The sequence below is a fragment of the Falco rusticolus genome, chromosome 15 (genome assembly GCF_015220075.1).
Source record: "Falco rusticolus isolate bFalRus1 chromosome 15, bFalRus1.pri, whole genome shotgun sequence".
In the NCBI taxonomy this organism is placed as follows: Eukaryota; Metazoa; Chordata; class Aves; order Falconiformes; family Falconidae; genus Falco; species Falco rusticolus.
In genome coordinates this window covers 1,813,506-1,827,108 of record NC_051201.1, presented here as the reverse complement: position 1 = coordinate 1,827,108, position 13,603 = coordinate 1,813,506, and the positions used below count along the sequence as shown (strand labels likewise).

General features: G+C 51.0%; 1 protein-coding gene across 2 annotated transcripts in view; it reads left to right on the top strand.

The window, feature by feature from the left end:
• The window catches only part of ACSF3 (acyl-CoA synthetase family member 3), a 66,374-nt gene that overhangs the window by 26,918 nt on the left and 25,853 nt on the right, over positions 1–13,603 (top strand). For both annotated transcript variants that reach the window (XM_037409228.1, XM_037409229.1), the window contains exon 7: positions 9,737–9,863. In XM_037409228.1, the coding sequence (XP_037265125.1) occupies positions 9,737–9,863 (127 nt within the window). The remainder of the gene's footprint in view (positions 1–9,736; positions 9,864–13,603) is intronic.

The window sequence follows — 13,603 nt, the reverse complement described above, 5'->3', positions numbered from 1 at the left end:
TGTTGAGTCTGTCTGACCATATAGGCAGGCTCAGTAATCTTTACCCACGGCCCTGGATGCTTTTTCTCCTGTTTCCCCCCACCCCCACCCCCTTGAACTTTTGGCAGCCCAGGGATCTCGCTCTCCCCATGCCTGGCTCTGGTACACAGGAAAGGGTTACAGCTCTCCAGTGCTGAACGTTTCAGTTTGCTTTGTTCAGTGCAATGCATATTTCATATGCTTAGCTTCCCAGCTGGCAGAGGCCTGGAAACCCTGCAAGCTGTCGGGTATTGTCTCTCTCCTTCTTTATTTGTTTGTTTGTTGGTTGGTAGGTTTTTTGGGTTGTCATTTTTGTTGATTTTTTTTTTTTCTTTTTCCCCAGATTGTTCACTCACACGAAAGCCAAACCCTAGTCCCTGACAATAGGGGTCTATCAATAGATAAATGGTTTCACAGCTGTATCTAATGCAGTGCGCTAGCCAGGGCTTTTATGGCAAGTAATTTTCTTGTGATGAGGCTGCGGAGGGAGCTGTGCAGGACGTATGGGTTGCAGGAGCTGGCAGCAGGAGGACGCTGCAGCCATGGGCTTTTCTCGTCGCCCCTCACCCCCCCCAGGTTGTAATTGTCTCGTTGTTTATCCATATGCAAGCTGTCGTCCTGGACTGGAACCGGCTCGGCTGCGGCCATCCCTTCCGAAAGCCACCAGTATGTCCTGGCCCCTCCTCCCCGTGCCCCCTGTGTCTCTGCCATCTGCTAGCAGCTTGCTGCTGGTTGCCAGCACCTCTGCAGGGCTGTGGGTGTTGGGGGCAGCTGGCACCGTCACCCTTTGTTATGACCGGAGGTCTTGGCTGTTGATGCCCCTGTGGAGAGGACCAGGAATGGCTCCACCTCACTGACATTCAGCCCAGATCTCTGGAGAAGCGGTGGGGAGGTGCTTGGTCACCACTGAGCTGCCAGGGTTGTCTTGGAGGCTTCCTCCAAGGTCTGGGCACCCCCCATGGCTGCTGCCTCTGGGGGTGGGTGCCGTGGACCTTTTGCATCTCCCCATCTTTTGCTGACCCAAGGAGGAGCATCGTGAATGCTCCATCCCTGGAAATATTCAAGGTCAGGTTGGACCGGGCTTCGAGCAACCTGATGTAGTTGATGTCCCTGCTCCTTGCAGGGAGATTGGGCTAGATGTCCTTTAAAGGTCTCTTTCAACCCAAACTTCTCTATGATTCTATGACTTGGATACTTGGCACCTCTCTGGGCCAGGTCCCACATAGAGGTGCTGTTGCACATGTACCTCTTGTGTGGTTGATTCTTCTTTCTCATCCATCCAGGTATTTTGAAGCAGCTGGTGCAGATGTACCTGGCTCTTCTCCGGTGTGTAGCTCCTGAAGCTAGAGATAGGCACGTGCCAGCTGTGACTGGCATTCCTGAAAATGGACAGGTATGGACATGCTGGTGGGGATGTGACCACCTGGCCCAGGGAGCCACCCTGGTTTGTTCCTTTCCTATCCTGATAAGACCTCAGCCTAAACCAGTTTGTTCTTTGTCCTCAGTGCTCCTACACTTCCCAGACATCTCTCCTCCCGATGGTACAGTTTTCCATCTGTTTTTTTATCCCTGCTGCATCCCATCTGCAGGTACTGGTACCTCCCGCAGGTCTCTCGGTGATGAACCTTACCTCCAGTGTCCCAGTTCCATCTACCATCAGCGGCTTGCTGCTATAGGTGCAGGACATGCCATATGGTGCTGAAGCCCCTTACAGTGCCTTCATCAGGACAGCAAGTCACTGATTCAGGGTCACGCTGTGACTTGAGACTTGGGGTGACATTCAAGTTGAGCGATGGAGAGCTGGAGGCTGGCTAGCGAGGCTGGCTGGCTACCATAGGGGCTTGCGGGATGCTTTGGGCTTAGTCTCCTCTACCTGGGTCTTGGCCCCACCTCATGAATCTTGCTCTCAGCCCTGTGACCTGTCCCGTCAGTAGCCACCTTCTGGGCAGGCAGCGTGGGGAATGTGTTGTTGAAGGCAGCCTGAATCAGATCTGCTGCTTTTCTTCTATCTGGAACATCATTCCTCAGGTTTTCTGGTGCAATCCACCTTTGGTAAACTCAAGCTGTGCGCATTTTTTCCCATTTTCCATTTGCCTCTGCTCCTTCCAAAAACTCCTTCCAAAGCCTTCACAGTGTTAGACACTGCAGTTGTGTATGTTCCCGTTACAATTTCTGTTTCACTATGTTCCTCTCGTCTCCTCGGTATCCTATTTTGTGTCCTGCCCAAGTAATTCAAGTTTCTCCACTTGGTTGCCCAGGCTGCTTTCATTACTGTATAAACATTTTAGTTGCTTCTCATTGATCTCATCCAGTTCTTTAGTCAACTCAGTCAGTAATTGCATTCTCATAGGTATTTATATCTCCTTCCTTCTTTCTGTCTGTCCTCTGATTATTTTTTTTTTAATTTGTGAAAATAGCTGCGTTTTATTTCCTCCTGGTAGTAGAAGTGGAGGGAGGCAAATTGTGTTAGCATCATGTCCCTTTGTTTCTTAGCTGAAAAGTTTTCTTATCCCAGGAGCAGCCTTGATTCCAGAAGACTATTTTCTTGCACATTGAAATTGAATCTGTCAAGAAGAACCCTCTTTCCACAAGTCTTCCCTTTGAGCTAACCTTTGTCGTAGCACCCTCAAGATCTCTGTCCATCTCTTTATTATTGTTTTATGCTTTCATTTCTCCTTGTAGCAGGGGGATGACCGGTCCCTTTCACTAGGCTGGCAGTCCTGGTTCTCCCAGCATGAGTGACAAGAGATGGGTGGATTCTTCTCTCATCCCATCTTGGCTAGTGTTGGTCTTCAACCCTTTTCTGTGTCCTTGCCTGTGCCAGGAGAGCCTGGGAGATTGGGGTGTTCATGTTTGGTGTTGGGAGGCACGGGATGAAAGCAGGTCTCCTGCCAACACAGTTGCTGGTGCTTGTTTCTGCTTGATTTTTGCAACTTCACAGGTGAGTCCTTCTGAGCTATGGGTTCAGGCTGCGTGCCTCCTCCCATGATATGCCTGTTGGACTTCCATTGGGTTGTGGAGGCTGTCGCTGCTGTAGCGTGTCTTGGAGATGTTTGCAAAAGAGCCCTGGATGTGGTGGGGAGATGCTGAAGCACAGAGACCAGAAGAAAAAGGGACGATCTCTGCCCCAGAGCGCTTCCAGCCAAAGGAAGGAGGCACTGGCTACTGCGGGATGGCTTAGCACAAGGAAGCAATTAGAGGCAGCGTGATCGTCTGTAGTCACAGCACATCACAGCCTTGCTGACCTCAACTTTTAAGTGAGGCTTATGAAAAACGAACCGAAGGTGGGCTGCTAATTGAATCCTTGCCTGGTCCTCTGCCTGCCCCCGAGCACAAAATCAGAGCGGGCGTTGTGAGGGCACGTCAGGAGCCTTTGTCTAATGAAGAGAGCTGAGGGAGTGGGAAGATGTGCTGACATCTCGCCTCGTTTATTATCTTCTGAAGCCTGCAAACAAGAGGGATGAGAACAGCAGCGTGGAGAGCTGATGGCGTTTCTGGAATAGTGTTACATGTCTAATTTATGGTGTTAATATAGATCAAGAAGTTTTGGGTCCATGGAGCAACTGCAGGGAGGACTGACCTTTCCCAAACTGTTTTCTGTGGTTCTTTTGGGATCATCTGGAGTTAATCAGTCCTGGTAACTTTCAAAAATCAGTATTGCCTAAAAATATATACAGTCACTTTTGTTTTCAGTGGAGCAACATTTGCTTTAAGTAGAGGGCTGGGTTTTCTGAAAATAAGTTTCAGTGTTCCAGCTCCACTGTGCACCAGTCTTGCTTTTAAATTTATAACCCTCCAAAATGAAAAGTAAATTGATTGTGTTATTCCCAGCCCTTTTATAAAAGTTAACATTGCAAAAACAGATGTGAAATGTGGCCTTGTAGATTACAGCCTGGGTTTGGGGTTTTTTGGTTGGGTTTTTTTTCCCCTCTTTCTCTCTGTGCTGTGTCCCCAAGGAGCAGAAATCTGCCTTTTTCCAGCAGGAGGAAAATTGTTCTGTGTCTAAATTGCCTCCTGCTAGCCTTCTGCAGGATGCTGCAGGACACGGAGCTCAGAGGAACGATAATGCTTTTACAAAACCAAGCAACTTAGCAGGGAATTTTTAATTATGAATGTGCATGAGAGTTCAAATTGCCTGGGAATTTGGTAATGCTCTAGCAAGCCTCACACCTTTAGGACATCCATTCAAATATGGCCCAGGGAGACAGTGATTAAAAGGCACTGTCAAGCAGATTATTGGTTTCCAGCTTCCTTTTGGAGGCAGGTGAGCATGCCATCACCCACCGTACCAGTTCTGGATGTAGCGTGATCCCCAGGTCTGGAAAAGCAGTCTGAGCAAAGCCTGGAGCTCCCATGCTTTCTCCAGGTCAGTGGGGGCTGAGCTGTTGGATGCTGTATTGGGGCAGGGCTTTGCTCTATTGCAGCACTCTGGGCCACCAAAATCTTGAAAGGGCGGGTGAGTGGTCTCATGAGGGACAGGGCCTGTGTCTGGAAGCGCTGGTAGCAGGCAAGCTTCGGCAGCAGTGTGGTGGTGAGTGTGGCAGGGCACCCATGCTCCGCAGCTTCACCCTGGGGTGCCAGGGGCAGGCGCGGCAGTACTTTGGCTTCATTATTTTATTTTCCATGCTCTGGTATGTTTAAAAAAAAAAACAAACCCAAAAAAACCAACAACCCACAATGGAAAAAAGTTACTACTTTGCGAGAACTGCTAAAAGGGCTTCATCACTTCCATAAACCTCATGCATATAAATTATTGTCTTCTATTAGTCACTTAAAAGGCTAGGTTGCTTAATTATTTTGATCACAGTAATCACTTATTTACAAGGTGGGGAAAAATGCCAAGCACTTCCAAAGCTGAGCAGTGCAGTAGGGCTGTGGCGGAGGCGGCAGGGCTGCAGAGGCATTTCTTTCCTCCCCACAAATGTAAATGCTTTTGCTTTTCTTGGTTGTTACCAGTGATGGTGCCCAGCCGGTGCATGCCCCAGGCTATTCTCTCCTGCTCTGGCAGCAGTGGTGTGAAAGAAGCTGGGCTGCTCAGAGCCCAGCATGGTGGGAGCTGTGGGCGCAGGCTGGCTGCTGGGAACTGGTTCTTCATGCAACCAGGACCGCGGAGGGTTTGGAAAGTGGGCAGGAGGGTGGAACAGGGAGTGGGGACCTAGGGACAGAGGTGTAAGTAAAGAAGAGTAAAAGGAAAATGATCGTTCTGCAGGGTAAGAAGACCCCCTTGCGGTGCCCTGCTCCTCTTCAGCCCATTCAGGCAAACTGCTGTTCTGCAACTGCACTGTCTTGTGCTTCTGGGGCATGAGAGTTGCAAGGTCCTTTTTAACATCCCTCCTGAAGAAGATGCTCTGATCCGCAGCCTTTGGTACTCACCCAGGAAAGAGGTTCAGATTATTATTTTTGGGGGGGTGCGGGGAAGGAGGGGTCTGGTAGAAGTTAAATGTGTCCTGAAACTTACTGTTTGCAGCCTGAAGAAGGTGTTTGGCTTTTTTCCTAAAACCTTGTCTGTTTTCCTCCCAATCCTATCAGCCCAATAACAAGTTATTACCTCCCCTTAAAGCCTCGCCTTCCAGCTTTCACTCTGCGGCTTCCACATGTTTCTGCTTAGGAATCCACCGTGCCTCCCCTGCTTCCCAGCGAAAAACGTGCTGCTCTGAGCCTACCTCCATAAAAGCCCCTAATTCCATTACAGTCCATTACAAGCTCCTCTCCCGCAGTTCCCGGAGGAGCGTGGGGCAGCGTATATCAGAGACCGCAAGAAAACAAATGGCCACTTTGAACAAATCCCAGGGCCGCTTGCCAAGCGGGGATTCCCAGCTATTTACAAACTGCCCTCGCTTCCTTCTTAATAAAGAGGTAAAATGGAAGCAGGGAAAATATGAATTTTATAATCACTCAGTTTTAGTCCTTCAAAGGATTTATTACAACCTTTTATTTTCATGCGTGGAAAATGTAATCTTATCTATAGTATGCCGGCTGGCCCAGCTCAACTTGCCGAATCGGTTTTACAGCAGAAAGCTATCAAACGGCAACCTTCGGGGGCACGCTGTGCCTGGGTGTTAAAGTTGCTCGAATGCATTAAAGCGGTTGAAACATGCATTAAAATATAGCACTGGGAGAGGAGGATATCTGTGCAATTAGCAATCTGATGCTTTCAGCAGCTGCTTGCAACGTCGATCCAGTGTATCAACAACGGGTGCCGCTGAGATTTGACAAGGAAGGAAACAAACAGACTAGCCATGCTGCTGCCACCAAAATCCTGCTTTCAAAGTGGGTTAGCAGCCAGCTAGCTTGGTGTACGTGGGATTTTAGCAGGGATCAGATGCAAGGGGTTGTAGGAGCTAAATGCCTTGAACTTTGAATTTTAATTTATGCTGTTTGTAAGCAGCAGAAGCTGCTGGCACTGGGGTGGTTTGTGTCCCCTCTGCTACACTGGGGAGCAGTGACGGTGACATTCGGAGTTCAGCAAGCAAAATCCTATTAAGATAACGTCACGGCCTTTCTGTTTTACTGTTTGCAAGCCAGCTATAACATCATTAAATTACACAACAGGGAGGTGCCTGCTGCCAAGGAGCTCTGCTCGAGATAAGATGTGGGTTGAGCCGCTGCCAAAATTTGAGTTGATATGACAAGAAATTTGGAGCTGGTTCAAGGCTTGATTCACACAAGACATTGCAGCGTGCAGGTAAACATTGTGCAGGATTGGTCCCTGGGGCAGCTCTGCTGCTCTGATCCGGGGCACGGTGCAGGTGGGGCTGGCACTGTGCAATGCCTGTGCAGGGCAGGGCTCAGCTGGGCAGGCGGGGGCTGGAGACACTTCTAGTAGCCAAATTTCCACCCGTTCTCGTGTTCAGCGCCGACAAGCAGAAGACAAAATCTGGCAGGATCTGTAGATGAAGCTCAGGCAACTGTTCACAGGTCTTCACCGTTCTTACCTCTGCCAGCCCCTCCCCAGCCCTTTTGGGGGAGTCAGAAGCGGCCTGACGGCTAAAGGGATTAACTTTGCAGGCTCGCACTAGTAATTAAAGCGCCTTTAATGTGAGGGTGATTTTGATAGTCAGTTATCTCTAGCTGAGAAGGGGCGGATGGGATACAGTGGCGGCGGCGTTTGCACAGCGTTTGCAGGGAGATGGGTGGTGGAGTTTCCCCCTGGGAGGAAAGGTGTTGCTGGCACGGTTGTAAAGACTGGGTTACGTGATGGGCAAAACTGGAACTGGGAATACTGTGGGCACTGGGTTGCTCAGGGAAGTTGCTTGTTTTCTGATTCCATGGCTGGAGGAAAAGGAACGAGAAGAAAAAGCTGCATTGTAAAACTACATGCAGCCTCTGTAACAGCACTGAAACCCTGCCTTGCTGGTCCTGTGTCACCCACCACATCCCTGCCATGCTTGCCCACGCGGGCTTTGTGCCTCTTGCCCTTTTGCTGCTGCAGGTATGGAGGTTTGGGCCTGGGCTCTCCTGACTTCACGTTTCTCTGTGCTGTCCTGCTTGTGGATGGTCTGGTCTTCAGGCTCCCTCTTTCAGATCCCCAGGGGAGAACTCATCCAGCACCATCTTCACCTTGCCATCACTCAGCAAAACTCTTGTCATCAGCATTAATGAGCTTTTCTCCTGCAGCATCTTCCAGGCAGTGGGGATGATGCACAGCCAGAGCTCCGGGGGCTCAGCCCAGCCCGGGACACACAGAGGCATGTAGGCAGTTCTGTAGAAGTGCCTGGGCTGTATGGGCAGAGATCCTCATGTCACCCCATCCTCCAAGACAGGACATCAGGAAGGAACGACTTAAAACAAAAATTGTGCCTTAAAAGCAGCTTTCTAAGTATTTTACATTAGAGGAGCTTTGTTTCCATCCAAAGGCTGTGCTGAGACACAAAGCCTGCCCTGCTCTGCGACTCTGCTTGGCACTCCAGTTCTGCTATTACTGCTTTCCCTTGTGGCTGCGTTTCTGGCATTGCTGTCTTTTGGGGTCCCAGATGTATCTTGGCCGTGTTGCAGCAGCTCAAGTACAAAGTGGCTCGGAGTTCCTGTTACTGGAATGTTCTCTGCAAAGGGATGGAGCAACGTGTACAAGCACATCTCACGGTGACCTTCCATCCCAGGAGTGGCTTTGCACATCTTCCCTGCAAAGGACTTTAGGTTGCCGCAGTCCCACAAGTAGTGTGATGTTTGTGCCTCTCTAGTGCCTCATCCCATAGCCTGCCTCTGTCCTTATAACTAAAAAGCGATGTACGTGCAGCGGAGATGAGATACCATGCCATGTCAGGCAAGCCTGTGACCTTCCTGTGATTCTCCAGTTTCCATAACAGCAGGATGTTTGTTTTGTTGCCGTAGAAAACCTGCCCGTGCAGGTTTGCAGGGTGCTGAGTTGTCACTACAAGCGTTTGCCTTCTAGTGAGCCTGAAAGGAGCCGCGTGTTCCGGAGAACAAATCAGATGGTGTTTCCTGCCACCTCCTCAGGAAAAAAAAAGTGTTAGATTGACAGTTTTGGAAAACCAAGTTTTCTATCTATCAACAGAGCAGACAGCAGCGTGGCACAGCCATGGGAGCGCATCGTCCCCTGCTTCCCCCTGCCTCACGGTGGCGGCCCCCAGGCTGCATTGCCTGGCTGTGGTGTGCAGGACAGTGGTCCTCGCCCCTGAGACACCAGATACAGTGCATCTAGAGCGAGTGGTGGCGGTGCCTTCAACATCAGATGAGGATCCGATCTCACAGCTGCTGTGGGACAGCAGTCCGTGCTTCCCCTCCCCAGGGAGGGCAGGGCTTCGCCACTGCCAGCCCAGCAGCAGGTTGCTGCGAGTGCCAAGCAGTGCAGCTGGTGGCCCGTGGCCCCTGTGGCTGCTCTTTCCATGGCTGAGCCAGCCACTCGCCCTTTCGGCTTGCTGCTGTCACTGCCAGATTTACAGGCCTGGAGGTCGGCAGCACTCTGGGGATGGGACGTGGAGTTGGGGATGCGTGGGTCTTTCAGGACACGGCCTCTGTGACCTGGTTTCATCCATCCCCCAAGAGCCTAAGCTGTGGGGAAGGGCCATCTTGCCAGAGAGAGATGGGAGACGGGGCCCCTGAGCCGGTGGGTGCCTGGATTGAGGTGCCTGGAGATGGCACAGCATGACACGCTGCCTCTGCTGATGCACCCCCAGTATCCTACTCCCCAGACTGTGCTGAAGCTCCGAGGGCAGCAAGTGGGGATTGGGGTGAGGCGTCCCTGAATTACGTCCTGGGAGAGAACCTGACCCTGGCAGAGGTTGATGGGTGCTGCAGTGGGAGCAGGGTGCAGAGAGCTCTTATGAAGCCGGTCTGCATCAGGCCATCCAGGGGTCAGAAAGGACCGTCCCTTTCCCAAGAGTATTTCCCACATGTTTGCATGCAAGATCTGTCCTCTGCTCTCTGCCAGCAGCTGGAAGGCGTCAGCCTGCCTGGGCTGTGGTTCCAGGATGGCAGTTCATGTTTCCATGTAACACAGATGTCTATTTTCAGTGCTTTTTAATATCAAAGGTGCTTAGGTGAGCCCTTCCATCTGAGGAAAGAGGTCTTGCAGGTAGACAGGCTGTATCGGAGGTTGGTAAAGGCTGGAAGGGCACATGGTGTGGGTCCTGCTTGCCCCCCACCATGCTGCATAGCAAACCATGGTGCTGGGGGACAGGTGGTGGAGGCAATGCGGCTGCAGGGACAACTCCTTGCTGCTGCTCCCTGGGATGCATTCACTGTCTGCTTGTCCTAGGTGACACCGGGTCTTGAGGGGCAAGAAGGGGAGCTGCTTGTGAAGGGACCCTCCGTCTTCCGCGAGTACTGGAACAGACCCAAAGAAACAGCAGATGCTTTCACACCCGACGGCTGGTTCAAAACAGGTACTGGGATGGCTTCCCCGTGGTGCCTGGCAGAGGGCAGCCCAGGGAGACGGGGGGCAGCAGCTCTGGTTTGGTCCCTGGGGTTCCCTGGCTGCTGGTGGGGGTTTGGAGATGGGTGGTCACAGCCTGACCAGGGATGCAGGCTGGACATGCTTCCAAACGCTGGGCTCGGGCAGGGGCTTTGCTTATGTTGGCTACAGTTAGCCAAGTAATGGGGTATGTTTGGGGTTGTAAGCATACTATATTGGTGCTTAATGTTTTATGGGGACTTAAACTTTGTAAATGGGTGGGATTTAGCTTAATCTACATGGGGACCACATCAGTGGAAAACTCCAAGGTGCTGGATCTGTCCTGCCTCCTGCTGGGTGTCTGTGGGGGAGTTTGCTCTCCTGGTTATGACTGAGTATTTAAGGACAAGGTGCGTAGGGTTGAAGCCATGAGCACGGGCAGCGCGGCCGCGTGGGGTGGGCTGGGGTCATGGGCTTGGTCGCCGGCGTCACGAGGGAGCTTTTCAAGGAACCATTGTTTGTAAGTCAGAAAATACTAACTGATGGAAAGCTGAACTTTCTGGGGAAAAATCACAGCGAGTGTCTTCAGTGTGAGAGCAGTTCAGGCAAGGGTTTTGAAATTGCCAGAACATTTTTTTTAAAGTGAAAAGTCTCGGTCTTCCAAATAATGAGACCTTTTAATCTGAAACTAAGGCTTATTTTATTTTTACATGTGATACATTGCAGAAATGCAAAAGAAATGTGTCTTTTTCTGGGTTTTCTTAGGATTTGCCTTTCCCTTTCAAGCAAGGGAACAGTTTCTGAAGCATAAAATGTTTCCAGGGATGGGAAAACCTCTGATATTTGCTTCTTTCAAATCAAATTTCACTAGACAGTAATACTCTAATAATAATAATACCTATTGCAGGTGGGTCCAGTGTGTGCCTTGGTAGGTTTTATCAAATATTTGCAAACAGAAGAAAGATCGCATTACCCTGTGATAGCAGCAGATGCCATTGGGACTGTCCCCACCTGAAGCTGCTGTGGCTGGGATGGCAAGTTCTCGGAGGAGAACTCATGGCTAATCCTGCTTATCATGGGGGATAACAAATTCAAGAGGATACCAGGCTGAAGACCTTTCCCAAATGGAATAGATCTGACAGGCCATGAATAAGTTATGTGCTTCAAATTACACCTCCCGATCTGCGTGTGGCATGGCGAGCATCAGAGACTCCTCGGTCAGAGGTTCCTGGCCCCCGGGGCCATTCTGCAATTTAGATTGAGAACTAAACCAGCCGCAGGATGGGTGGGTAGGCTCTGGCCCCGGCCGCTGGTTGGTATCTTGGCGTGCCCACCTTCCTGCTGCCCCCGCTGCCGGCTGGCAGCTGTTTGGGCAGTGGGGTAGATAAAGGCAGCGCGCTTGTCTGCCTGCACCGAGCCCCACCGCCGGTTAATCTTGCCGGTGTAGACGGGCAGGCTGGCTCATTTCTGCCTGGCCTTAGCATATACACAGCTCTGACTTTGCCAGTCCCCTCTTTCACTGTGCGTTAGCAGTGCCACCAAGTCAGGAGTCAGGCTGGGTTTCTGATGCCTTCTGTGTAGTCTTATTTATTTATGGTTCCTGAAGAAGCTGTGATTTATTATTATTGTTACCCAGAAGCAGACGTGGAGCTGCCCTGCCAGCAGTGTCACCATGGGTCCCCATCCCGGGCAGGTACCGCAGGCTGGGACTGGAGCATCATCAGGCAATGTGTAGGGTACAGGGCAATCAGCTTTAAAAATTTTTTTGGTCGACACTCCTGATGAATATTTCAGATGCAAAGGAATAGCATGCATTAATTATTGCAAAGAGATGTCTTTAGGAGAAAATGATTTTGAAATTCAGTTTAATTTCATTGTAATGCGCTGCAAACAGGAAGGGAGTATGTGTGTTTAATTGGCTCTCGGGGGTAAGGCCGGGAAGATGGCATGCCTTTGTCACAGGCCATTAGTGATACAGACTGCATAATGAGAGAGTACAATCAGCTCACAGCTGCCGGCTCCTACGGGGAGAGAATGATATTAAATAGAAATCAGTATAAATTAAACTTAACCCTTTCGCTAGCTGAGCAAAACTCAGAGCTAGAAATAAGGGGGGGGGGGGAGGAGTGGAGACAGCCGTTGGGGGGCTTGGGCCAGGTTGAGGGTACCTGACTGAACACCCTCAGTGGCAGACCCCTGGCCAGGCTGCCTCCCCAATGTCCCTGCAGCTGCCTAGGGAGGACAGCAGACTTTTAACCCTCTTCCCCATCCCGTTCCCCACTCTTTGCCTTTCTTTCCTTTCTTTCCTCCCCTGACTGCTTGCTGCATCTCTGGTGGATGTTGGGTCAATGGGGCTATTTTATTCCTAAGCCTCATTTGGCTGGCAGTGCCGTGAGCAAGCCCTGTCGCCCCTTGCTCGCCCTGCTGCCACTGCCACGGTGACAGTCTTCAGAGATCACTCAGAAATGGCTAATGTCCCTGTGGTGGTAAAAAAAACACTTCAGGGAAGCGAGGAGGTTGTGTCCCATCATAGCAACTGGGATCTGGAAGGTGAATTATCCCCGTTAAGCAGAGGTGGGTGACTTTAGAGCGGAGACTACACTGACAGAATCCAAAACAGGCAAAGCCTGGCCGCTACCAGGCTATGATCTGCTGTATCTGACATTTGCAGGTCGTACAGGTCAGTGTTTTAAAAGTGAGGCTGCACGCGTGTGCATGGTGCTCCCAAAAAATGGGTGATGGTATTTCTTAGACCGTGCTAGCATTCCCCTCGCTGCCGGACCCTTGTGCGGGTCCCCACCCAAGTGACCTACAGGTCAGCTAAAGCAGATGACGGTGTGATTGCAGGCAGCCAGCCACCAGGTCCCCACGTCCCCCAAGGACATGGGGAATGTGCACTCAGCTGCGGCAGGGACGAGGTTTGAGAGGGTAAATTTGGAGACCGTGCGGGTAGCTCCTCAGCTGTCATTGTTAATGGTGATCCAAAATACCAGTGGGTCAGCGAATGAAGAATAATTATAGCAGGGGGAGCCCTGGCATGCTGCCTGGCAGCACTTTGTGGGAGTCTGTCACTGGAAGGGCACTGCTCTGGGGTGGCACCGCACAGGGATGGGGCACGTGGGGAGGAGTGTCTCGCGGTTGGCACTTGCTGTACTATTAAACAGAAGGCGATGTGATGTCTCTGCATGCTGAGCACCGAACGCGGGCTCCGTGCACTCCGTGCATACCCTCCCCGTGCATTACTGCCATCTCACGGAGTGGTATGTCCTGCTGGCTTTGCTGAGTATAACCAGCGTGGGGCTCTGCCTGGGTATCCATCCTCGGAGGTACCAAAGCCAAGAGTCAGTGGAGTTCGTTCCCTCCTTTGGTTTTGTGATCAGAGTTAACCTGGAACTGCTGCATGGGGCTTGCATAGTCTGAGTGCCGGTTCCTTTCCACACCTGCCCCTGGGGTGAGGGACGATGCTTAAACCTTGCAAGCCACCTGCTGAAGTGTTCCATTGGGTGCTTTTCTGGGCTGCTTCCTCCAATGCGAGGCTCACAAAGGAGTCTTGCATTTTTAAGTCTTTTCTAGCTGCATGTTGTTTATTTCCCTAGTGCCTTCCTCAGGCCAGTTCTCTGTTTCTGGTTGCTGTTCCTGTAAATTGAGTTATCATGGGTTTTTTTTTTCAGAAAGTATAGGGACCCAAAAAAAGAAGAGCCAACACTTTGATGGGAGCAGTCATATTCCTGT